The 27336-nt window shown below is 45.6% G+C and overlaps 1 protein-coding gene across 1 annotated transcript in view; it reads right to left on the bottom strand.

Moving 5' to 3' along the window:
* The window catches only part of Ptprg (protein tyrosine phosphatase receptor type G), a 532317-nt gene that overhangs the window by 217445 nt on the left and 287536 nt on the right, over positions 1–27336 (bottom strand). The window contains 1 exon segment of the mRNA XM_033757017.1: positions 17742–17837. Coding sequence (XP_033612908.1) covers positions 17742–17837 — 96 coding nt within the window.

Raw genomic sequence — 27336 nt, 5'->3', positions numbered from 1 at the left:
TGTTTTTTTTTTTTTTTTTGCTTTGTGTTGTAAGGATGAGATAGTAAACTATGTACATTTAAAAATCCTTCTGTACTACAAATGAAATCTAAATGGAAAGTCTTTGGAATTGTAAACTGCCGTAAGTATAAAATGTGTCTAGCCTTAAAGGCCACTGCAGACAGACACTCCCCACCTAATTTGTTCTTTTGTTCGGATAATTACAGGCTTCAGCCTGTAATTAATCAGGCTTCAGCCTGGTTAACAATCTGTCCTGAGACATAGAGGGTGCACAGAGAAAATGACCCTATGAAGATGACAGTAATTCTTATACATTGGACATCTATGGACTCTTTGCAGAAAAACAGTAATGAAATACTCAAAAAGTTCAACAAGTGACTTTACACGATTTATAATACGGCTGCAAAAATAACGTTTATAATGCAAAGTGGTCATCTGTATTCGCAGAGATGATGCAGGACAGGGGACACACGGACTGACCACCACCATACTCCTGCTCTGTACGGCTTTCCAAGATTAAAACAGAAGCCCCATTCAGTACGCTCACACAATGCTCAAAAACAAGGAAAGAAATAAATCCAACAGAAAACACCAAATGAGAAAAGCAGCAAAAAATGAGCTCAGAAAAATTGCCAGTATCAAAACAACAATAGGGATGTTTCAACAAACCAGATCGTGAGCAGCATTTGTAAAGCTCTTGTCTGACCCTCTTTCCTATTCCACAAGTGCTATTTTCATTAGTCACCGACTTGCTTGAAATGCATGCTCCCAGAGTCTGAAACTAATTTTCTTACTCCTACCTAAGAACATAAATTCTTACAATCTGGGTAATGGAAAGAGATCCCTTCTCCTGGAGTCCCAGGCACCACCCTTTCTTCTCAGGGTGACTGGCGGCCAAGCATGCCCACCCCACTCCTCTCTGGCTTATCCCGTCACCAGCGCTGCTGACCCCTGGCTGGCCGGCTCTTCAGCGGCTTCCCCAGGAGTCCAGTGGTGAGGGGCTTTCAAGGCACTCCGGGGTCCGGCGAGGCTGCAGTCCTCGTGGCTTCTCCCGGGCCCGCGGCCGCTCACTTCTCCTGCCTTGGGGTCACCGCCTCTCTACTCCCTAGAAGCTGAGAAAGGGCCCCACTCCGCCTCTTCTCCTCACCCAGTTACGTGCTCAAGTCCTGTCTTCTTCTGGCAAGCATTTCTGAACCCCAAACTGGACCCCAAAATCCCTCCCATCGGCACCAAAATGCTTAACATCTCGTGTCCCGACAGACAGCAGTGTCCACAGACAGCGCCTCCTGGTTCTGCTACCACCAGGGCAGCCACTGTGCCCGGCAGAGGCACACACGGCTACCGGGAGTATCCTGCTGAAGGGACATGGAGAGGCAGGATTACGCCTCACGTGTCACTGGACAGACCTCCACAGTAACTCTTCTCCCACCGAGAATGCCTGACAACCCAAGGCAGAAGAGCTAGCGATGGCCATTTGAATCCACAGAGCCTTGAAGTCCCACGTAGGCTGCACACTTCCCAAGTCTCACATCCTCTTAGATCTACTTTCCGAAGGCCACAAAGGAGCTGCAGCTTTGATGCCCCCCGTAATCTATGGCTTTGCTGCAGAGCAGGGTCCCCCGACACCACGACTGTCTGCTTAACCGCACGTGGTAAATAGTGCTCTCACTTTGCTTTATGACCCAAGCATTTTTAAAGAAAGCTTTCATAACAAGGATGTAATGGAAGGCACAGTGCTTGCTGGGTCTCTGGCCTGCTTTTACATGGTGGCTTGACAGAAAAGCGGTGTGTAGCATTTCATCATCAGTAACGCCAGCAGGAGATGATTATGGTGGTCTCAGAAGGCAGAAGAGAGAGCAACAGCCTGCGTCCATAGCCAGCCCGTGGACAGACGCGCACTCCTTTGGGGCAGCTCACAGCTCCTGGTTTGAGAACATCCAAAGCAACGCCTCTGGGCCGAACCCAGCCCGACAGGAACAGAGGTGCTTCTGGGCTTCCAGGAAAAGGCAAGGGCAGCTGAAGGGGGCAGGTACTTCCAGAGAGCACCTCTCGGCCACCCCAGGCTCATGAGATGAATGTTTGCCTGGGACGGGGCCAGAATTGAACCCTCAGCCTCGGGCCTGCAAGGCTGCAGTGGGGACACTGGGCGGGGGCACCTGGCTATGGGCACTCAGCTCTGCAGCGCCGGGAATTTCCCAGCACCATGTGCCTCTTTATCTTTCTTTCTTTCTTGTGGTACTGGGGATCGAACACAGGTCCTCTGCAGCGAGCTACACCCTCAGCCCTTTCTTATTTTGAAGCAGTTTTGCTAAGCTGTCTAGGCTGTGCTCAAACTAGAGATACTCCTGCTTCAGTCTCCCAGAGCACTGGGATTACAGGCGCTGGCAGTGTGCACAGCTGCCAAAGCCCAGTTTTTATGAGCTTGTGGAAAAGTCCCGCAGGCAGCCATTTAAAATCATCACATGTTGGGAGGCAGGCTCTAGGAAAACCCAGTCTTCCCAGAACCTCAGCATCTCCAAATGTCAGCAGAAAACTTCGGGCACAAGTGGTTCAAAAAGAAATTTCCTCTCAAAAGATTCCCCCTCAGAACCCTAATTTCCTCAGGTACCAAGAACTTTCACCAGGGCACCAGCACCAGGAAGCGATCACCCTTGTGGGTGCTGGCCCCACCGCTGGCCCACATTCCTGGGAAGAAAAATGGGCTATATGGGTAGAGCGTTCAAAAGAAAGCAGGAGACTTTATATTAAGGTTGAGATGACAGCAAGAGCCTCCCAGGTAAGAAAGACATAGGTTCAAATCCCCCCATTTTCTAGCTGCCTGCTGTGGCAAATAACAGGATGTGTGCATATCTTGGTTTCCTGTTTGTGGAGAGAAGTCCCTGCTTCACAGGTCTAGGCCATCACGGGAGACAATGCACATGAACTGGCCCAGAGAAACATCACAAGCTCTTGTTCTCAGTAAGAGGAGGAGGAAAGGGAGGTGTGAGGCCCTTCGTCCCTCACATTCCCCCTTCTTGGTGTCAGAAGTGGGAGTGGGGGTCAGCACTATTCACTCAGTAGGCTAAGGGTCCCCTCGCTCTACTCCTGCAGCTCCCCCACAGGACCACCACCAGCCCCTCCCTAAGGCGGGGCTTCATCTGCCTCAGTATTGGGCCCTGCAAAGGCAAGGCAAAGCCAGCCCTTGCCTCTGTGTCCCCAGACCCCAGGTCACACCCATGCTGGCAGGGTGGCCTTGTCTCCTGCCTCCAGCATGACTCACCCTGGTGGCCAACGCAGGACGGGGTCCTCCTCCCTTTGCTGGGGTTAATGGATCAGGGGCCGGGTGCAGCCTGCTCGCCGTCAGGGTGGGGGAGCGGAGGACTTCCACGGGTCCCACATCCCGGTCCTGCTCTGCAGGCTTCCTCCCATGCCTCACTTTCTTTCAGCCCCAACTAGGAAGCAGGAAAGATGCTTAGGCTCCCCGACATTTAGGAGAGTATTACCATTTTCAATAATAAAACAAGGTAGGGGTGAGCACCATACAATGGCTCTTCCTGACACTTGGCTACCTGAAATGTGCACTACGCAATTCAAAGAGAATCTGGTAGGGCTGGCTGTTACTGAGAAGTGGAGGCAGGGCCGGGGGGGCACCTCCAGTGTCTCAGGATTGGAGAACATGGAGATTACGCGCTCTAAAGCGAATCTGCACCCCAGAGGAAGGGCTCTCTCAGTGACTTGCCTGGGCTGCAATGAATAAAGAATTACCTTGGGCGGCATATAAATTAGCTAATGTAGTGCACATAAACAACAACACTTGTTTCGTTTTAAAATCTTGTTGATGATAACATTGAACAAAGAGAGCAAGCAGCCCACGGGCTGCATCTTGGACAAGGGTCAAAGGCCTAAGTGGTAAGGTAGAGGTGGGGACAGGAAAAGTATGGAGTGCATGAAGAGAACACAAGGGACCCGTGGGAGAGCCATGCTACGGTCAGGGGATGTGACAGGAGTAGTCAACCTGCCTTGCACTTAGAATGGTGCAGGTAGCTATTAAAAATAGTGATTTCCAGGCCACCCAGCTGATGCCTCCCCGTTTCTGTGGGGGAAGCATCCAGTGCCCTCCAGATATCAAAAAATCCACAAACATCCCAAGGCCTTTTATGAATTGGTACAGAATGTGATACAATCTATGCACGTCTTCCACATACTTTAAACTGTGTCTAGATTGCCTGCAGTACCTGCTATGGCTTGTGCTTAGATCCCCTCCCCAGACCACATGTGGCCATGGCGGGACTTTTTCAGAGGTATCCAGGTGTAGAGTGTGTGACACTGGACCTGATTCATGGTGCTAAGTGAGGCTCAAGGGCAACAGGATTAAGGCTGTGAGTGCTGACTGCCCTAAGTAGCCTGGACAAGATATAAGGGACAGAAAGAGCTGTGGTCATCCCTTGTTGCTTTGCTGCCTTCTGCCTGCCATGAACCGTTTCTCCTCTGTGATGCCACCCTGCCTTGGAGCCAGCAGACTCTGCGCTGAAACCTCTACAAAGGTGAGCTAAATAAACCTTTCCTCTTTTACCTCTGAGTGTCAAGTATTTTGTCTCAGCAATGAGAAAAGTAACTAAAATAATACTTAACAAAACACAAACACTATTGTTATACTGTAGCATTTAGGAAAAAATGAAAAGGCACAAAGACTACCCATGCTCAGGGACCCCAGCCTCAGGACCGTTTAAAATCTGCTCAGCGATCCAGTGTGGAGCCCCTGCTGGCATCAACTGCTCTGTACGTTCCCAACCCCCTGGAATGTGAGAGGCAAAGAAAACAAAACAAGAATAGGTGGCAAAACACAACTCTGTCAGGCAACAAAGCTCTTCTGCCTCACTGTGGAGGCTAATGCCTCTTCTCTGTGCACAACTGCTGTATTTGGCAACAGATTTTTATCTCTGCCTACGTGATAATAATGCTACTGGGGACACCATCAGGAGAGCTGGCATTTAGTGGTGGACTACTGTGTTCCAGCACTTTTCACTGTACCCTGGTAAAACAATAGAAACGTTACAGCAGCCTTACAGTAAGCAAAGTAGCCTTCTTACTACTGGGCCCATCTTCCGGATGAGGACACTGAGATGCAGAAAGGCTAAGTGGACTTGACTGAGGTTCACTGCTCCTGATCGACAGAAATGGGATCCATAATTTAGCATTCTAGATGGAGTCTATTTTTTCCATCAAGCTGAATCTTAAAGAACTTCTGGTTTTCAGTCAGTGCCTAAGTGACAGACGCCATCAGCGTGAGAGGTTGTCATAAGGGGCTTGCAGGATGTGTGAGTGTGTGTGTGTAAGGAGCTCTTTACTAACAGGCCCTATTTTATCCAATTCTGCGATCTCTATGCTGGTCACTGCATCTGGGACACTGAAGTGACTTCACAACTTTGCAGAGGGAATGAACAAAGGAAAGAGAAAAGACAGAAAGGAGAGGAGGCAGGTGTGGATGGGCTGCTCTCATTTATCACAACCACGCAACCAGGGGAGCGGAGTCGAAACTGCCACAGCGTGGAAAGCAACTGCGCTCCTGCTCACCACCACACCGCACGAAGAGAACAGGCAATAATTAACACATCATGGTGCAGCATTTAAAAACCTCCAACAATCACATCCTCACTGCTGCCACAGCCTGATGACAGAACATGAAGTATTCCCAGCCCATACAGGGCCAACACAAAACACCCCTCTGACATGCAGTACAGGAATTCAGGAACTCCCTGAGGCCCGGGGGAAAATCCAAGGGGGCCCTTGCATCCACGGGCACCCCACCATCTGCAGGCACGGGGGCCACGCCAGGGTGGAGCTCGTTTCTCCAAGTCCCTCGTTGCTTCAAGTAAGTTACTGTTTATCTCACCAGCCACCGTGCTGTGACAAGTACTAAAAGAGACGGGCAGATTCTCCTCCAGGAAACCTGCGCTGGGCTACCTCCTCCGGAACTACCAAGTCAGGGCACCAGGAACAACCACTTAAGGCCTTGCCTCCCAGCCAAGGCAGTCGGCGGAGATCTGAAACACCTCCACCAAACGTGCTTCCGTGAGCCGCACTGACGCGGTACCCTTCTTCGTGTGTATCTCCTAGACGACACTTCGGGGTACAGGAAAGTGATGCTTCAGAGGGTTTTCTTGTGTTTGGCATTCCAACTCCAGTCACTGCTAATGATCGCCAACAGAACTATGGTTATTTTGCCAGTTTCTATCAGGTGCTGCAGAGACGTCACACGCATCAGCTCACGTGACGCCCACGGCCCCCCAGTCACACGTGAGCCTTCCTCTTCATGACGGGGAGGCGACTGGGGGTAGCCAGGCCAGAAGGCCAGCTTCTGCTTCAAGGGACACCCGGCTACTGATCTCACCATCGCACGGCGCCAAGCCTCTGGGGAAGGCTCTGCCCTGTGATCCCCTCAGGGGCCCTCAGGGGAGCGGCAGGGGACGACACTCAACACTCAGAATGCCTGGTGGAAATGGCCACGAACCTGGTACGTGGGTGGAGTTCACAGGTGCCTCTACTGTTATTTTTATTATTTAAATTCAAGGAGAAACAGACAACAAAAGTCTCTTTTCAGAGAACTTCAGATTTTATCTGCCAGATCGGTTACACTAAAATGAGGACATCGTTTACCCGTAAAATTCAAAACATGAAGAAACTATAATGTGTTGGGCTGAATGCCATTAAAAAAAAATGGTTGACCAGGCTATCAAGTCAGCTATGACCATAAGCACGGATTTCCGTTCTGGAAGGATTTGGAAGTGGGCTTTGCCTTAGTGAGCTGCTTGCATTTCTGGACCATCTGGTACTAAACCCTATAACTGGTTCAGTGCAAAACAAAAGCAAACAACCAACCTAGTGGGCTGGCAGCCACCTTTGGAGAAGGACTAAATATAGAAATAATTCACTGAACTCTCAATCAAATAAAATTCAAAAACACCAAGCTGCCAGGAAAAATGGGATGAAGTTGCATTAAAAGCCCAGCAATATGGATCAAAAAGTCTCCAGTCCTGAACTGTCAGAGTCAGAATGGAGAATTATTTCAGATCAAATTAGTTTAATTTCATTGTATGTGGTACAAACCAATTACTGGTAGTATAATTTGCCCTCTCACCACACCCACTTATATGAACACAGCAAAGGAAAGGTAGCAACTGAATGCTTCTTAAAATGGGTTAACAGTGCCCAGTTTTTGTATTAAGAAGTAATCCTTTCCCATGGTAATTTTATTCATGATATTGATGCTTTCTTAAAATGCAAAGTAAGTTCTGATGTACCTCAACTTCGGACCAACCCAAATTTCAAATCTAAATTATTTAAGATCTAAATCATTTAGCTCTACTTTTTTTTTGGTCAGTTTTTGTTTTGTTTTGCTTATTTATTGCTTAGGATTGAACTTACGGCCTTGCAATGCTAGGTTTGTGTTTACCATTGAGCTACATCCCTAGCCCCTTATATTGTATCATTTGACCTATGAATTTGCACACACACACAAGAAATTGTGTCACTTAGTACCTCTTCTAAGAACATACGAGGTAAGAAAAACAGAGTCTGTTGTGCAAATATATCCAGGTAAATCAATGAGTAGTATGTTTTATAGTTCCCATGAAACTCCAAACAGGGTGATTCGATGCTAATAATTTTTTTAAAAGACACCTGTACAGTTATAATGAAGAAATAATCCGAGCTTCAACCAAAGTGCTTTTTATTTTGTCACATTTAGATGCTTACCCATAGCAAATTAAGAGGCCAGAAAAATGAAACATTCCTAGTGTGGAAGTCCTCCCAATAGATGGTCTCCTAGTCCTTCACAAACCACAGGAGTTACATTTGAGAAAAAAAATTACAGCTGACAAAACAGTGTTACAAGATCAAGGTGCTACAGTAAAAAAGTGGGATGCCAAGAAAAATCCGACAAAGATTTTGGACAAAATGGAAATGTGAAACTGGTCTGTCTTAATCAAAATACAACCTATGTGGGCAGTAGGGATGACACGGACACTGGGCTTCACCTGAAAGGGGCTGAGAAATACAAGCTCTGGCCATTGGATGAGTTCAGACATACCACATGTGCAGGATGCTGCGAATCGGGAATGAACCCTAAGTAGAAAATCAAACGACAGCAAAAACTCGAACCAGCAATTCAGTACTGCAGGAGGGGAGGCAGCCAGACGCACACAATTAAAGGAGGCACAAAATTCTGACCATCAGCGCTCACAAGGACACACAGTAAAAAAGATCTTAAGAGTCAAGTACAAAGCCCTCAAATGAGCCAGCATTAACAGGTTTAAAATCCCACCTGGGAAACCCTTTTATGACACTATGGTAACAGCTGAGTTGTGATCTGTGGAGGCAGATTCTTCTGTAAGGGGCGTTAGGGAGTTTCATTTGATTGTTGAGTTTTTCATGCTATCCCTTACCGAACTGGAATTCAAAGGCGTCTGCACATCCTCTCACCTATGTTTACATGTTTCCAATTGCTGAACATTCTAACAAATTGGTATTTGTTCCAAAACTCACTGCCGTGCCTGGGAATAAATACTCAAATGCTCTGCATTTTCAAAGCAGTGCAAGTGAATTAGGGCGGTTAGAAATACACAAGTTAAAGTGTTTTGGCATATACATTTCTTCACTTTAGGTTATGATCTCAGTTGTCCATGTCTTGGCTAGCCAGCCCTCCTAGACTTCTTAAGGCTTGAAATTGTCAGTTATTCCCAAATCCTATCGCCCCACGGCCTACACCATGTACCCCTTGCTAGGCCCCTCAGGGAGAAAGACATTCTCAGGCCCTGAGCTAATGACCAGAGACCAGTTTCTCCACTGCAGCCAGTACTGCGCTCCGGATCTGCTCTCTGTGCACTTAAGGATGTTTAGCAGAATCTATAAATAGTCTCTATCCCGAGGCCCCAGGAGTCCAGCTTCACAACCAAAAATGTCTCCAGACAGGACCACATGGCCACTGAACCCTGTACCCCTTTCACCTGTACTATCTTTATCTAACCAGGCCACTCATTCAATACTTTCTACAAAGTGGAGGACACTAAAGAAAAAAATCTGTCATCAAGTAAAATAAGATGTACAGAACACAAGAGAATTTAGGATCCCAGGTTTTAATTAAGAACAACAACAACAACAAAAGAACATGACTCTAACAAGAAAAGAAATTGTCAAGAATCTGCAAAATTGAGAAGCCTTACATCCCTTATAAGAACATGACAATAATGACCAATGATATATATTATAATTCTTCCTCCCCCCCTTTCAAATGTAAACTCAACTTCCCAATTCAGTTCCTCCATGAAAAGCAAAGGTCCTGGTGATATAATGTTGCTGTTGTAATAATGGATCCAAATTTCTTGGTCTGTGTAATCTCTTTTGGGGGTACTGGGGATCGAACTCGGAACCTTGTGCTTGCAAGGCAGGCAGAGGCACCACTGAGCTCAATCCTGGACTTGGTCTGTGTAATCTTCAATAATCTATATTTGGGGAAGACAAAAAAGAAAAACTGGGTCCCAGTTTCCATATCAGTAAAACAGAAGTAGTAATATCTTGAAGGCTACCAGTGATGTCTAAATAAGATACTATCCAGCAAGCACTTTGTCCTTAGGATTTTACAGAATTAGGCCTTCAGTAAACATTAACTCGCCAACACGTTAGTACTCTACCTCAGAAGCATCTTTTTAACTGATGATCTGAAGCGGGGGATGGGGGAGACAGGTGCCGCAGCCCCCAAACCTGAAATGTCCCCCGAGGGGTCTAATCAGCTGAAGTGTTCTGCAAGATACTACAACCAGGAAAAGCAACACCCGGGTCACGACTCCCAAACTCAAAATTTTGGCTTGGCAGAACATGCGGACTTGAAGGACCGTGGTTAACCACTTACCCTTTCAGAGAGGCAGGCCCCTGTCATTTTCAGGGGGATCATGACAGAGTACAAAAGACTTTCTCTATGTTCATGAGAGTCAGATTCTATGACGTGTATTGGAACTAATGGCTAAAACAATTTAAAACTATCAGTCAATGGTGTATAAAAGCAAAGTACTCAGTAACTGTCCTTGAAATGCTGAGATTTAATTAAAATAGATTTTCACATGGTCACATTCAAAGAACTACGAGTCTCTTAATTATGCACCGCTTCACCAACAATTAAACAGTCCTCTGTAATGTCCACTAAGAAGAGATTTGAAATACAGGCCATTTGCAGACAAGAGATGTTCCGAAAACATCCAGTAGACTATAAATGCAGGGTTGAACAGCCATAAATCTATCACAAAACTGCTTCTGAATATTAAGAATGGGTCTAGCCTTCACTTAATGGTAAGTTCTATGAAATCAATTAGCTGTTAAAACAGTTTAATTGGAACATATGTATTTTAATTTTTGTGTGTGTATAAAAAAGTATTCTTAACCCCAAACATTCTGAAATTGCACTTCTAGGTAATGTAGTGAAAAAATTGAACTTATAACTGGATAAAACCAAGGATGTGGAAAATGTGAGAAAGATGATGTTCAAACAGCAGCAACAGGAAAGGAAGAAATTAATATCGTATTAGTTTACTCTATCTGCAAAAGCAGTCTAAGAAGGAAGTTTTGAATGATCTACCATCTTCTTTAACACAAACGGACATGTTCTTAGACTGAATATGAGTCACTGGTCACTGCCGGGTTTTCACTTCCGGGGGGAGGGAGTCCGGAAGATGAGAGAAATGACCACCTTGCTCGCATTCTCATCCCCCTCCTACTCCTCCTCCTTCCCTCCCCTGCTTTCAGCCTCTGAGCAAAGGCCCGATGTCATGCTTTCATTAGTGGGAAACACTGGAGCTATCTACAGGAATAACAGAAAATGCATTCTTTATAAAAAAGAGAAAGAAAAGGACTCCTTGTGGATGGTTTAGAAAATAAAAAGATCAATTTAGATCACCATGATTAAAGGAGGGATGATTTCTACTTTGGTATGGATGTTGTGCTTTGTTAAGAGTGTAGAGGACAGAAGAAAAATGGAGAGAGTCCAAACCTAAAATGTTCAAATAGTAACTTCACAGTCTCAGAATGAAACATTTATCATTTTGAAATTACATACAAGATATAATTCCTGTTCTTTTGCCATTTTACCCACCTGACCTCTTCCATCTCCAGCTATCCCTCAGCGACAAGACAATGACCACTGTGAAGAAAACACACACTTCCCAATTCTGAGGATAACTTTGCAATTTTAACGGAGAATGGCACAGAGAAGGTGCTTAATAAATACTGCACAATGAACAAATGAGTTAGCAGGTGAGTGCACAAACGAATAAAGAAGGGGGGAAATTCCTACACTTGTTCACTTAAGAGAACTGAAAAGACAAAAGGGAAATAGGAAAATACAGAGAGTAAGGAACAGCAAGGACAAGAAAAAGAAAATCTGTATTATTTGCCTGTAGATGCACTAACACAGAGACAAACATCAGCTATCACAGAGACCACAGCGAGGAGATATGCAATGAAGAGGCAGGAAGAAAACTGGCAAAATAATCCCAAATATCCTTTTGCCTACCATCCTACTAAGATAAAAGCATTTTGGTAGGGATCTTTATGGAAACATTCTCAGAAACAGATATATCCAGACAGTCCTGGCACGAAAATACTCCTTTAGGGCCTCGGGATGCACTACTATAAAGAAGTCCTGTTGCTTTCTCACAACTACAGACATGGAGACACAGCCCTTTAATAGCTGGTTAGACCTCATGGAGCCCAGGTCACAGCTACCATCCCAGAACATCGCGAGGTCACGCAGTGCATAGTCAATGGTGCTGAGCATCTTGGGCATCTCGTGCATGCTCCCAGGGTAACCACTGTCTCTGTCAGGGTGAAGCATACACAGCCCACGAGAGCCTGCTTTTCTGAAAATGCAGTTGTTAATGGTGTCACAGGACCTGAGAGGTTTCCTTGGACTCCATCCTACCGATACATATTTTCTAAAACAGTTAAGGCAAGGAATTGATACAAAGGAGAGGCGGGTGAATTGGACACAGAGAAGCAGAACAAGACCTGGGCCACCAAAGAGCTTAAACTCTAGGATTCTCAGACTCTATAACTCATAGTACCTGTTTCTAACACCCCTTAGGTGACAGGATATCAGGAGACCCTATTGCAATCAAGACTAAAGAGCCTGAATATGTTTTCATTAAGATCAATTAAGTATTTGTATAGTCAAGTCACAATGTGAGCCATCCGCAGAGATGCAGAGGTAACTAAGACACAGAGAGGTGATCTCACGGTATAAAGGCACAAGAAAGCAAGTAAAGCAGCAGCTTAGTACATGACAGAAGCTTAAGATCACAGGGTCACAGGAAGGACAGATCTCACCTGCCTCTGGGGGGCGGGGAGCAGGGGATGCCATGTGGAAAGTGAGACGCAGGAGGAGGAGGAGGAGAGACAGGCTTCCTGGCCAGCCCTGGATGGATGAGTCATCAAGAACTCCTCCTGCCTGCTACATGTCTATAAATAATCCCAGGTGCTGCCATTTCACTTAATTACTAAGCCTCTCCAGATGGAGAAAAATAATTAAGCCGTTTGTAGCACTGACATGATAGAAAGAATGGGTTAGCAACCTGTGAGGCATGTGAGTCCTGAAGTTTCCTTTCAACTACAAAGCAAGGGCAGAAGCAAAAAGGGGCAAATGACTCTGCAGACCTCAGGGAGAATCACATGACTACAGTCTACTTCCGGGAGAAATTTAAGCACAAAAGAAAAAGTGCTGGGGCCCAGCTGAACTCAACTCTCACAATAGAAGCAGAACTGCTCACAGGAAACGAAATCTCAAAAGTTGCTGAAAACAGTTGCAAAAAAGAAAATAACTGTAGGAAAAATAACGTATAAAAAAACCAGGAGCGATCTAAATGCAGTGGTACCTCAGTTCACGAATGCTTTTCTTTGCTAACAATTTGGTTAACAAACAGAAGCGTTTGGCAAAATTTTGTTTTTGTTTGCAGACTCTGTATGGGGTGATGAACACGAATGTGGCCATGTTTTCCAGAATCGTGCAACAAATTAAGTTATATGTACTGACAGAGCCCCTAAATATACCCAGGATAATTTTATATCTTGGAGTCTGAAGATTCACAAGGGATACAGGCAAAAAAGGAAGCCAGAGGGAACATCGCATGAGGAAAGGCTCTAAATGTACATGTTCCTAAAAGTATCATGCATTCAACATCCCAACTTCCATGGGATCTGTGAAATATATACATGAAATTTGAGGCATTTGGGAAAATGGCAACAGGATAATGCCATGAACTAGACCTGCTCTGGAACTGTAAATTCGGTGATAATTCTGTGCTTCAGGAAGAGTTCATCAAACTCACAGAAGGAGGATACCAAAATTCTACAAGCAGTAGACTGAAAGCATTAAGATGGCTGCGTGGTTAGGAAGCCCTTCGGTCCTGGTGGGAAAACAGGGAAGGGTTTACACAAACAATGGTTAAGGAACAACGGAAGCAAGAAAGAACCAAAATTAGAATCCAACTCAGGGGATGGCAACAGAAAATTCCTGGTTTAAAACATACAGGCATACTTCAAAGCAAGGGTCGTTCCGAGCCTGATACTCTCTTCTTTACAAACTTAAAACTGCTGCAATTAAATCATTCTGTGAATTATATTTTAAAGCTAAATATTCTTCTACAAATTGCCTAATTATTCCAGTTATTCTATTTAATGTAAAGTTGGGGTTTAATATTTATTCATTTATTCTAATAACCCACGTGAAGTATTAGAATCATAGAATATTGTAAAGGAGCACTTCGGTGACTCTCACTATTTTATATTTTTAAAAGCATTCAAATCAGGTTAATAGTGGAGAATAGTGGAAGTTCTATTTTAAAAACAAAATAATTATTTTAATTGTATATTCACATTAACAAAACAAGCATTTCATCTCTTGAACGGTTTTAACAACAAATTCCTGTATGTTTTGTAAACTATTTATTTAAAATTTCTTTTGTAAAAAAATTCTTTAAAGTAAACTTTATTTTTAGTTTTTTGAAACAGGGTCTATCTGGTTCAGACTGCTCTGGAACTCACTGTGTAGCCCAGACTGGGCTCGAACTCACAGCGATCCTCCTGCCTCAGCTTCCTGAGTGTTGGGATTACAGGCGTGTGCCACCACATCCAACAATAAACTTTATTTTAAAAATAAACCTATGTTCCCTATAGTTCCGGAGAGCTGCTACCCAAAGGTAACTTGTGTGAACTAGAAAAAGGGAGCCCTTGTTCCAGACACACTACTTCCCCGTGCTGGGAAACTGACAACAATTCCACTCAGTGGATGTGAGGAAAGAGCACCTATGGGTCGCTGGGCCGAGAAGTGACCAGTTGCGTGTGGCCGCCATGATTCTGTCTTCACACCCGATGAAGGTGCTCACACCATGTGCTCCAGGGGGACTGTGCCTGCCATCTTCCAACGATGAGAAAGATCCTCAGCTCTGTCTGTGACCCAAAGGTGTGAGCTACCATCAAAGCCAGGGGTCATGATCTTACGATCATGCTGGTGTGAACAAATGGAAAAACTGCCTCGCGGCTATTTCACAAGGGAAGGCACAGCCCTTGCAAAGGAAGTAGCCAAATAGGGCTAGATCTTGATGACTGCTACATCATGAAGACCTATAATACAAAGTCCCCCATATGTAACTGAAAAAAATTTTAACTGTAAATTTGACCGATCATGCTTAGGAGCCACAATGGAGCCACACACAGGCAACCTCAAGTCTAGGCCAACAGAGATTCCTTGGTCAACCACCTGCCCACCAAGTTTCTACCCAGTGTAGTGGTCTGGCCACACGAGTAACTTCGTCGTATGGAGTTACAGCGCAGGCAGAGGGAGCAACAGTACCCAAGCCAAGTGACACACGCTGAGGAAAACTACCCATGCCCAGGAATAATGAAAGAACTAAGAGTGTAAGAAAACTGTCACTGATTGTGGAGAAGTCACATCAAGATTACCCAAATCGACATGGAACGTGGCCTTGCCTGGATGCGCGCTTGTTGGTCTTTTGCACCCTGGGGGATGAGTGCAGTTTCTAAGTGGAGAATATTTGTCCACCTCTTTTCAGCCACCATCACAAGGGACGGGGACTCTGCAGTTCCAGCAGGCAGGGAGACAGTTACGTTTACCACATGGACTGCAGCGACTACTACCACTCCGGGGACAGAGCCAAAATGTGGGGGACCCTGTTTCATTCAGAGATAGATCTCAAGATTTTTTTATTCTGGAGAGAAATACCAAACTCTCAAACTTATTCTCACAGAAAGACTCAAGATACAAAGATCTCAAAATCTGGGATCTAAGTAGATTGCCAAATTAAAATAACAATAATACTTTTTTCTTTTCCTTTCATGACACAGTGTGAACTCAAACATATAAACACGCACACGGACTGACAGAAAACAGTTCAATTCAGCTGCTGTGTAAATAAAATTCTTTACATTTTCTATGATTTTTCCTCTGTTATTTTAAGATAGCAAGCCAAAACCTAGAAAAGACCAAATAATATGAAAAAGGAGTACACTTTTTCATATGTGAATTAGTATTCATGTCCTACAAATACTTAACAAATTTAAAACCTCAATTCCATGGTGAAGCATTTTGTCGGTTTGCCTGCCCCAGACACTAATTGGTCTTACTTTGAACAAGTGTGTATAGAGCTGGAAAATTTGAAATTGCTTGCTTAGAGCATGCCATAGCTTCTTCTAATACTCATAAAAATATTCAGAAAACTCACTTTCTTTAAGACAGTTGCCCTATACAGTAGAACCAGATTCATGTGAGTAGAAGAGGAAATGACAAAGAAGGTAGAGTGTAGAGGGCCGGCTACATAAAAACCACTTGCAAAGGGGAAAGGCAGAAACAGGGCTCAACCAGGCAACAGGAAATTGGTTCCAGGTAGTGCAGCCGATGCCAGTACTGCCAGAGGCAAGCCCACTTAGAAGCAGAAGAGGTCCAAACAGGATTTAACCAATGCCCCAAAAGGGCACCACCAGAATATGCTTTTGGTCATGAAAAGAAGATCTAAGAGGTCTCCAGACCACAGGAATGGGTAGACGGAGATATACTCTGGCATGTGGTATTTCCTAAGCGTCTCCGATGTACCGGGAATCCCATTTAATCACTGAGACAAGTTGTTTTTCCCGCTTCATAGACAGGAATACCAAGGATGGAAAGTTCACTTACATTCCCACTAAATAAACACATGGCAGACAGGCAGAAGAGGTGGGATTCAAAAGCAGGTATTTCTTATTCCAGCTTTTAATAACACTTTGCTCTACTCTCGTTCATGAAAGTAATCAGGGGACAGAGATGTACTGAAGAATCATGGAGGGCTCATTGCAGTACTCCACATAAACGATTTCCAAAATATCTGACCAAGACCCACAGTAAGTAATGTGCTTTATACCAAGACCAATACACAGCCTGTATCTTCCCCATGCATAAACAGCCAAAACTCCCTTAGAATTTACCCTATGTGTGATACACACTGATACTTTTCCAATTTGTTTTTCTAGTTTATGTTATTCCATTTCATTATTTTTAAAATGCTGGCCAGGACTAACTGAAATTATTTCATGCTCACCAGCAGAACAAAATCCCTTGACTGAAAACTGGTTCCATGAGAGAGGTTTCTGACACCAGGGATAATATTAGGCTTGTCACACTGCCACCAATGATCCCCCACTGGAGTCTTTATCCAAGGAAAGAAAGGGGAGAGAGGTAGTAAAGGGGGAGAGATAAGGGATGGACAGATCCGTCAATCACAGGTCACACACTCCCAAGAGCAGTGAAATTAACATGCGCCAAAGCAAAATGGCGCCACCCCAGTGACAAAGAATGTAGCTGGAAAAGGCAGGTGGGGAAGGCCATGATGTCTTTAATTCATGTTCCTTTGAGTTGGCAGGAAGACGCCCCTTCCCAACATGGACTCTTTGGTTAAATGAATACCTGTGTGTGGCTTTCTGGCAAATGTTAAGGCTAAAAAGGCAAATGCCTAGTACTCAATTTACATAATACATTAACAAAAGACCAGGCCCCGTACTGACAACGTGGTCAAGTCAACCACTGAGTGACGCTACTGTATTTTGATTTGACTCATTGAAGAGCCTGGACAGCGTTGTCTACGGCAGCATGCAAGGTTTTGCTTCTATATGCAGAATCAACACATGAGCTCTGAGCATTAATCAAAAGAAGCGCTTCAGAAGAGAAAGCAAGGCTACGGAGTCGTGACTGTACTAACTTCCAAAGAGGGTCAACAAAAACTGTAGTCACCATGGGAATTTCGGAGGTGGGGAAAAAAGGGATCTCTTCAGAGAAGTGACTGGTGTTATTTATTAATCTAGCTGCAAGTAATGTCAAATTTTAAAGTTGCTTGAAAGAAACTCACTGTTTTTACATCAGCCTCTTAATATGCTGAAGGAACTGGTTCAAAACGCTTCAGCAGCGAAGTAACTTAGATGATAAATGTGTTCCTCAAGCTGTGCACCAGTCAAGTAGCAATAAAATCAGAATAATTCATGCAAAAATTTTCATTATGTTTCTAAACATACTTATTTACATTTTAAATCACACATTAGACAATATGAAATATCTTTCATTTAGACAGGTGTGAACTAGAAAACAGATGCATTCGTTAAACACGGAACAATTTGGCGAATTAAAAAAATACTCAGAAAACTCTCTGGCTGAAGAACTTCAGCCACTGTTAACTTACTTGAAAAAATATGGCCATGGCTCCAATTATTCTGTTCTCAGAAATTGCAGTTTGAAAGCTGTCAAAGTCATCTGGATTGTAAAAGAAAATCTGCATCTGTAAAACAACAATTGAAAAATGTATTAGGTAATTTTCAGCCTATACAAAAGCAGAAAATAGTACGACGCACACATATTCCACTAAAACCTTGCCATTTCCTCATCTATCTATGCTTTTCCTTTGCTAAAGTATTTCGGAGCAGAGCCCAGATCATGTGTCCTTTTCCTCCTATACTTCAGAATGCATCACGTCTGTAACCAAAGTACATTCCTGCCACCCCACAATAAATAACACAAGTACGTCCTTATTACTTACTACCCAGGGCATGTGAAAGTGTCCTATTAAGAAGCAAGATTTTTGGGGGCCAGGAATTTAGCTCAGTGGTTCCGCTGCTGGCTTTGCATGCACAAGGTCCTGAGTTAAATTGCCGGTACCCCCTCCAAAAAGAAGCAAGATTTTAATGGTATTAAACAACTTGGAGCACAATACTAAGCTGATGGGATCCAGTCCCCGTGTTAAAGTGGGCACAACCTGCATGCCAGTGTTGAGAAATAGAAGGAATATATCAGTAGCTTTGAGAAATGGTCCAAAGGGTCTATTCAGTAAATTCACCAAGAAATGTAATGGTAATGATTCTAATAACACTTTACATTTTACAGCTTGCAAAGAGCCACCCTATACATTATTTCACTTAATGCTTTTACTGAGTCCTGTGAAGATAGGACAGGGATTATTACCCTCAGCGAGAGGCGAGGAAGTGGTGCTCCGGGAAATCGACATTAAATTGCCTAGCGTTAAACATCAGAGAGTCTAAATTCCAGGTGCTCTGATACCAAACTAAGACACCTCCTCTTACACAAGAGTGTCTAGAGTTTCTTATCAATAATCAAAACACACACACCCTCTACTCGGTTACACTGAGCCTCATGTCTGTTTTTGTTCCAGTACCATGACGTTTTTATTCTTCTTGCTTTGTAACAGAGCTTGAGGTCAGGTAATATGATGACTTCTGCTGTGCTCTTGTTGCCCAAAACTGATTATCCTATTCTGGGTCTCTTCATGTTCCATACTAATTTCAGGATTGTTTTTCTGTGTAACTGTGAAGTATTCCGTTGGTATTTTTCATGGGGACTACACTGAATCTGTACAACAGTTTGGGTGGTATGGCCATTTTGACAATACTGAAGGGAATACCCTTCCTTGTCTGAGGTCCTTTTCCATCATCTCCTTTTTCTGAATACTGTAGTTTTCTTTGTAGAGGTCTTTTACTTCCTCGGTTAGACTAATACCTAGGTATTTCATTTTTCTTAAGGCTACCATGAATGGTATTGATTTTATAACTTCCTTCTAGTTTAGTACACTGCTGGTGTAGACAAACCTCAATGAATGTAAATATTATATCATAAACACAGATAAGATTGACAAGATCAATAAGAATGCAAATGGAGAAAGGAAATTTGGAAGAGGGATGTGGAAGCACATTTAAAAAACAGAACCAAGCTGTTATTACGTACATGACACCAAGATGATTGCAAACTGCACCCACTGCAAATGCACACCAATAAAAATAAACCTCCAACATGGCGAGCTCAAGCTAAAATTACTATGTGATTTGAATGCACGAACACACTGCCTTGGTATTGTAAAAGATTCAGAGAACAACACCGGACCACAGAGCTCCCCTGAGAGCCACCCACAGGGGAGACCACAGATCTGGGCTCCTGAGGCAGCTTCTTCTCGCGAGGCCTCAGGCAAGCTATTTTCTGCACCTTAGAAGCCAAGCTAGGGCCGGGAATTCAGCTCAGTGGTTTAGCCGCCCACCTTGCAACCACAAGGTCCTGAGTTTGAACCCCAGTACCAAAAAAAAAAGAAGCCAAGCTCTTCCACAGGGTGGGGGCTGTGAAGGGCAAACACATGCTGAGCCTCTCTGTCATCAGGGTATGCTGAGGCTGCCTCGGGCAGACTTCTTAGCACTTGAGTCTTCCAGAAGGAGCCCCCCTGCGCCAAGCCGATCTCCATCGCTGGACCTCTTCCATTTTGCTACTTCCCAAATGACATAATGGGAGTCTCTGTAGCACACCGAGCCGAGCCACCACATCCGGGGAGACGTTTGAAGATCTGACACTGAACAGTAAACTATCATGGGCAAAGTGGAGTGGGTGCCTAGGGCAGAAAAGTCAGAAGACTGAGAAGCCAAGGGTGTGAAGAGTCCTCACGGCTCAGTCAGGAAAAAAAAAAAAGATGCCAAAGCACCACTACCTTTCTTCCCCAGAGCGTGGTATCAGGTAACCAAAGCCCATCACTCCTAGGGAAATTCAGACAACTAAGTGGAGGGGAAAGCGTGGCTAGATTTTATTTCTGAAAGCAATTTTTAAGACTGTGAATTCCCACCGATCCTGACAGTTTCTTACAAATTATTACCTTTAGGTTTGGACAGTTTTAGACATCATGAATTTACACTGAGAAGAAGCCACGCCCGCCATGAGAGGCAGATCAAAACAGTCGAATTCAGGTCGAACTGCTTCATGTACAATGCTACTAGCCCAGGAGAGAAACTCCACACAAGTATAGTCAGAAAATTATACTTCGTTTTCCTTTTAAATCCCAGGCCCACAAATTAAGTAGGTTCACAAAAGGCTTTGATACCTCGGCAGGGTGCAGGGCCAGCACTGTCTGACACATCACCTGAACAGGGTGGATACGAAACACTGGGAGACCTCTTCAAGGGCGTTTGCACTTACACCCGGGGAAGGAAATGGGTCGAGGCTCCACCCACCTGGGTAGTAAGACATCTCACAGAGGGAGCAGTAGCCCAAGTCGGAAGTGTCAGTTTTCCTCGATATTTCTTTCCCGTTGTGGTCTGCTGCATTACGGTAACATCTGAAGCTGTCTCGAGAGGAAGTAGGCAGAGGTGGTTCTGCTGATTGGAACGAACTCTAGCTTCTTTTGCTACTGAGGAGACACATGTGGACTCAGGCTGGAAACCTACCTTGGAAAGGCATTGTCGGCAGGGGCGAGGTGCAGCCCCCAGCACCTGCAGTAGGCACCTACTGTCTGTATTCATTCTCAGAAGCCAGGCCCCGGGCTTCCTTCACTATCCCTGGAGCGAGCGTTGTAGTAAGGAGGACCTAAGTGACATAACCACCCTCTGCTAGAGCAAAGAGACCCACTGGGGATGCTCCGTACCCTTTACCTGTCCCGCCCATTACTGATACTCTGTCCCATGTGCCCTCTCACACTCCCGTGTGTGCAAATACATAGGCACACACAGCACTTTTCTACGTGCCCCAGCGGCCGAGAGCAAGCGGGAGAGACCATGCCCCTGCATCACTACATGCCCGTGTGATCGCCAAGGTAAGGACATTCTTTTGACAATGACCATACAATCACGAATCAGCAGATCTCACAGTGAAACAATGCTACAGCCTCACTCACCGGCCGTTTTGACAGTTTGGCAGGTGCCCAAATAGCGCCATCACAGATCGTGGCTCGGTTCTGAGTCTCAGACCCAATCTAGCCCAAAGTCCCCTGGAACGGCACCTCGGCCCTTGTTCTTTCTGCTGCCGTGTGAAGTGCAGAGGATGGATGTGAGAGGAGCTGACTCTCACGGTTAGAGTCAGGGCCTACATGGAGAGCAGGCAGGCCAGTGGGCCGCTGTGTCCTCAGTGTGTTCCTCAGGAAGCACGGGCTGGGGTTTATCCCAAGATTGAAGGTGTCCACTCTGACCACGTGGTCACGGTGTCCTCTGAGAACCTTCGCAACGATAAAGCTCCCAATTTTCCCTTTGAAATTAAAAAGCAGTTTGCAAGGAGATGTTCGGAGTCATGCCCTGGTCCTAACCGAACATCACCACAGGTCCTTACCCCTACTGGTGACTTTCCAACACCTCTGGTACTTCTGTGTTCGTCAATGCCATTCTCAGGCCGGGAAAAACTTCCCATTTGCCAGTGTATTTTTATGTTCATTATTTATGTCTATACAAACTTATCTACCTTTTAAAAAATCTTATTCCATCCCTTATTCCATTCATTACTAATGTCATTTATTTGGCTGATCAAACTGCCCCAGATTTGGCTAGCAGGACACCCTTCTAAAGGACTCCGCTGTCACTCTGCCATGTCCCCACCACATTTTATTTTTAAGCACTTCCTTTCTAACAGACACAGAGACTTTGAGCAACGGCTAAGAGGGCATTTTCTCGAAGGTGACCTTGCACACTCTAATGTTACAGCTGCGTGTCTTGGTCAGGGCTGAGGTTGCTGTGATAACAGGTAAAGAAAAGATGATGCTGGCACCACAGTGGAAAATCCTCAAGCCCCGGCAGATTTAGAAAGCGCCACATTTTTATTTGCTCTGCCCACGTCTAGCTCTCCCACATGTTCCCCACATACAGCCTAAGAAGTCAGCACGAGTGAAGTGAGGAACCGGCACACAGGTCAGAGGAGAGGCAAGCGACTGAACGATCCAGCAGCACTGCAGGGTGCTGGTGTGAAGTTTTAACATGAAGACGATGCAGGCCGATGCCGAAGGAAAGAATGCTTGGAGGTGGATGAGACACACGAAGGATGATGGAAATGCAACACTAGAATTAAAAATCACATAAGAGGTGCAGACGGCAGCAGGAAGCGGTGAAGCGCACTTATCGAATCACACGAGGGTACTTGCATTGACCCGTTCCAGGCCAGCTGGAAAGTGATGTCTTCAACAACGCACAGTCGCCTGGGAATAAAAATGAGCAGTGCAGGCAAAGTAAATATCCAAACACGGCTGATGGTCCGCAAGTCCCACATTTGGATGATTTGCACCGGTTGAGGTCAGAACTGAGGTTTTATAAAGTCAACTCTTCACCAATGTGATTTTTCAATCATGCTGCACCTTAATTGTTATTAAGCTAGGCTGTACGTGAGCATCACACTGCAGTCAACCTATCAGACAGAAGGACCGACGCAGGCAGGCTGGAGACTGCCCCGGTCCCCGGTCCGAGACTGTGTTCTCTCTCCATTTACTCCTGGAACCAAAGAAGTAACCAGTGGCTCTGAGTGGCCCGAAGGGAGCACAGTCAAGTGATGAAGCCATCAACCCCTCACAAAGTCCTCGCTGTCCCCTGCAATAAATTAAATCAATGGCAAGGAGGCAGCAGGACAGTAAAAGAACAAAGGAATTTAAGTCAGCAGGGTAAATAGTTGGGAAGATATGAAGAAGGGCAAAACCACTGTGAAATGGCTAAGTGGCCAGAGTACGGTTCCGCTAAAGGCAGATTACACGTATTAGTTTCTCCTTCATCTACATGAAATTCAAACCATTTCCTCACTGACTGGCCTGAAACTTTACTGCACAAACTAAAGAAAATCAGTGCACTTTAATCAGGAAGAACAATGATAGACTAGATAGTACATAAAAACAAGACTTTCTGAGTTTGAAACTATGACTGAAAGGTTTTTACGACTTTTAGAAAGTGACTATTACTATTTTCATGGTAGTATTTTGTCGAAGTGTTTGGTACACATGATTAACACCCAACTCTGGTAGGCTTTGGGGTACAACAGATTCCCCTCCACTGTGGTGGGGCTCACCTAATCTGTGGAAGGCATGAGCTCTCCCTAGGAGGAAGGAATTCTGCATCTGGACTGCAACGCAGACATTCTATCTGGGTGCCCAGCCTTTGGACTTAAAACTAAACATCTCGCTCAAACTACAATGAGTCACGTGTGCGAATGCCCCCGCCTCCACGGGGCGATGCCGTTCTGGTCTCCCTTCACCTCTTCTCATGAGGCGTCCGCTGGCCCTGTCATGACCAGGTCACTCTCCGAGCCTCGCAGAACCATGCGCGGGAAGATGTCAGAACTGGGCAGGCCGAGAGGAAGGCCCAGGCAACAGCTGGGGGTCAGGCCCAGGCAGGGCGGCGCAGGCACTTTAGACGCCTGAGGCTCAGCGCCCCTCTGTGAAGCCCACCTCATGCTTACCTTGTGGGGTTTATCTCATGACCTGCACGAAGCACACACTCGGGGGAAACCACAGCAATGTAAATGGCTCTCATTTTCTTGTTATTATAGACATAATAATAATTATTACTTTCTGTGTGAGAAAGGATACATAAACTGAGGTGAAATCAAACCTCAGCAGGCCAGCTAGTACTGCGAAGAAACTCACAAGTGAGCTCCACGCAGCCTTCGCTAGAAGAGTATTTTTAGAAAAACCAAGCTTCAGAGAACAGCAGGTATTTAGCATCTTGCAGGCAAGGCAGCATTTAAATAAACATTCTGAAAGGCATGCTTTATAAGTTATCGTTAATCACAGAGCACACTGATTCTCACTTCCCTTTTCCCTTGCCCTCGAACACAGAATTATCTTTAACTCCTTTATGGCAGAAACCTGGATTCCTAGAGCAGAAGAACCCAAAGGTTAAAGCTAAGTGCTACGAGCTATACGGACAGGTTGGGAGGATTTGGGGATCTCTCGTAAAAGTATCTAGGTGTAACCTGCTCATTCCTTTATAAGTCTATTTGTTAGCTGATTTTCAGATTTCTGGCTCAATGACACATCTGATTAACGAGGTAAGTATTTAAGCTCTGCACCTATCCCTTTATATGGCTCGAGAGTTCAGGTCCCTGGCTACAGTAGTAAATTTTCAGGGCTTTACTAATACATAATTCACAAGTCATGTCTTACAGTCTAGCATATGCTTGTGAACCAATGAGATGGTTTCAGCACCTGGTGGTACAGTGGTCACATCGCCAACCATGTGCTTGGGAAAGTGGGCAACAAACTACAGCCCTCCCAGCGTGTGTGGTCCAGGGGAGGTTACTTACTCTCTCAGAGCCTTAACTCTCCGAGCAAATGGAATAGAATCTAAGTAAACTACTCTCCATCATATCTGGCACACTACACAGCACCGGTGTGCTCAAACGCCTTCAGTGTTTAGTTAAAGGGAGCAGAAGGGAACAGAAAACAATGATAAATAAGTGTGAGGGCTATTGGCGATATGCTTACAAAATGATGACCCAACAATAACCAATGACCAAATGCAACACTGTAATGCAACGGAATGTCCACCAGAATGCACGCGGACCACAGCGGACATCGCAGGCAAACGCACAGGCAAGGCAGATCCAGAAGCCACGTCCAACACTGAGAAGGGAGAAAGCGGGAAAGGGAGAAAGGGCCAAGGGAGGGGGGCAAAGCCAAGGAAGGAGGGACGGCAGGAGACAAGGAGGAAGACGTATAAAGAAAGCAGAGGAGGAAGAAAGGAGGAGAGAAAAAAAGGAAGAAGGCAAGAGGGAAAGAAAGAAGGAAAGAGGAAAAGGAGAGAGGGAAGGAGGGAAAGGATGAAGGAAGGATGGGTAGTGGGGAAAACTCCCACCCTTGAAGGCAGGCAGGGTGGAGGCTCCCCTCGACGCAGGAACCCGAGCAGGAACTCTAGCAGGCACCGGGTGTGTCAAAGTTCCCGCCTCATCGAGGAACTGTCACAAAGACAGCAACACTCACTCAGCTGGACACTTATGTGTGAACTTCCGTCCTTGCGTGATGCCTCAGTAGTCATCAAATAAAATCAGTGAGACAGCAGCACCGTGGACACCAGAATGACCAATGCCAAGCGGTGTAGGGAGCAGAGCAGGGCTGCACTGGCCAGTTCCTCTGCACCGTCTCCATGCATCCAGCCTAAGCTGGGAGGAGGGCAAAGCCAGGTTCAAGCTGGTCCCAGGGACTGGTCGCGGCCATGCAGCACCCCTCCCGCCAAGGACCCAGCAGGACTGTGGACGTTGCCTTGCTCTACCCACCCTACCAAGGTGGCCGGGCCCCACGCATTCCAGGGCCTGCTCCATCATACCCCAGTGCCGTACCCCAATTATCTTCTTTAGGCCTCCCCTCCACTTGCGGGGGTGGGGCCAACACAGTTCCTACTTCACACAGCATGAAATTCACGGGGGGCTGCTGGTCTAAGAAGTAACCATGGCGGGACTGGACTGCAGCCCCCCACACTCGAATTCCCACCGTGTGACAGCCTGATCACAATGCCCTCGACAATCAGCAGTGCCCACCACCCAGTGCTGCCGAGACCCAGGCCAGAAGCTGCCAGGGCAGTGGCCATTAACTGGGGTGACTTGGCTCCCCAAGGGAGATGCTTTTGGTGTCACCAGCTGAGGGGGCACTGACTGGTCTCTACGGGCAGAGGCCAGGGCCGCTAACCACCCCACCCGGCGCAGGATGAGCCCGACAGCCAGCAACTGCCCTTCCCCAGTCAGTGGTGCCCAGAGGAAGAAAGCCTGACCTCCCCGCGCAGTCACACCCGACACTGCTTTTCTTCGCCTTCCCACCGCTCTTGAGCTTGGGCGGGGAGGAGCAGATCTGCTGGAATGGACTCAAAGGCTGGATGACTGCTGTGACCCAAATGGCAGCTTCGACACGGCTCTCACCTATCCTTGGGGTCACTGCCACGATGGCTGTCCACTGAAGCACCATTTTCCCTGCAGTGCAGCTATTTTAACAGGAAAGGGTGGTTCTGGATCCTAGTAGAGCTCACTCCTTGGACCCGGGGCGTAGGGCACCCCCGGGCACGTCTGGAACTCATTTGTATTTCAAAAACACAAAAATCGCCACCACAGTGTTTGCGCTCTCTGTAATATAAAACTTTTTGGAAATTGCTTTGTACTTGGGAGTAACAGCCACATGATTCACCATGAAATGAAGTCTGGAAAATCATTTTGGATAAATGGACCTATAAATTCAACAGAATTTCCATGACAACACAGACTGCAACACTCAACCACAAATAAAAGGTTATAAATCATTCAAAACCAACGAGGAATCAGCAGTACGTCTCCCACTTTGAAATACAAAAAACCTGAAACAGAGTTTATTCGTTACTTACTCACCCAAAGTTCCCATTATAGCTCCTTCCTCACTTCTGAAATTATATTTTCTACCTATAATAGATTCGGGGAAAATGATAATGACATAAATTTGCAATTAAGCTAAAGAAAATGAGTGGCACTGTCAACTCGGTTACACCCCGCCCCTTCGCCCGGCCCAAGGCCCCTGAGAAAGCTTGTTCACAAAGATCTGAGCTACCGTGTCGCCCCAAAAGCAGCATTTTGCCCTACATTGCTGAACGCCGCCAAGCTAGAGCTGTCATTAGAAAAAAGCTTATCCAAAATAGTTTCTGAGAACACATATGTAAGATAGCCTAGAAGCTCCCCAAATGCTCTTAAATTCCATAAATCCAAACCACACCCTTGAATGTCCTTGGGACAACTTCCACAGGGAAATATTTTTAAAACCAGATGGGTCAATGGATCTAGAAAATCTACATTTTGAATGTACTTTGGGAGGCTGAGTCAGGAGGACTGCAAATTCAAGGCCAGCCGAGGCTACGTAGCAAGTTCAGGGTATGTATCCTGCAGAAGAAGTGTTTTTTTCCCCCTTATTAAGACACTTTCACAGACTTTTCAGGGGTAGTGTTTCTTAATCCTTCTTGCCTGTGGAAATCTTGAAAATTCTATGAAAAACGCTAGACTTCATCAGATCATGGCTGAAATTGTCTCTCTGCAGAGCTGTG

This window comes from Fukomys damarensis, unplaced genomic scaffold (genome assembly GCF_012274545.1).
Source record: "Fukomys damarensis isolate Sample0158 unplaced genomic scaffold, DMR_v1.0_HiC HiC_scaffold_28, whole genome shotgun sequence".
In the NCBI taxonomy this organism is placed as follows: Eukaryota; Metazoa; Chordata; class Mammalia; order Rodentia; family Bathyergidae; genus Fukomys; species Fukomys damarensis.
The sequence above is the reverse complement of the archived record's forward strand: the minus strand, read 5'-3'. Positions and strand labels throughout refer to the sequence as shown.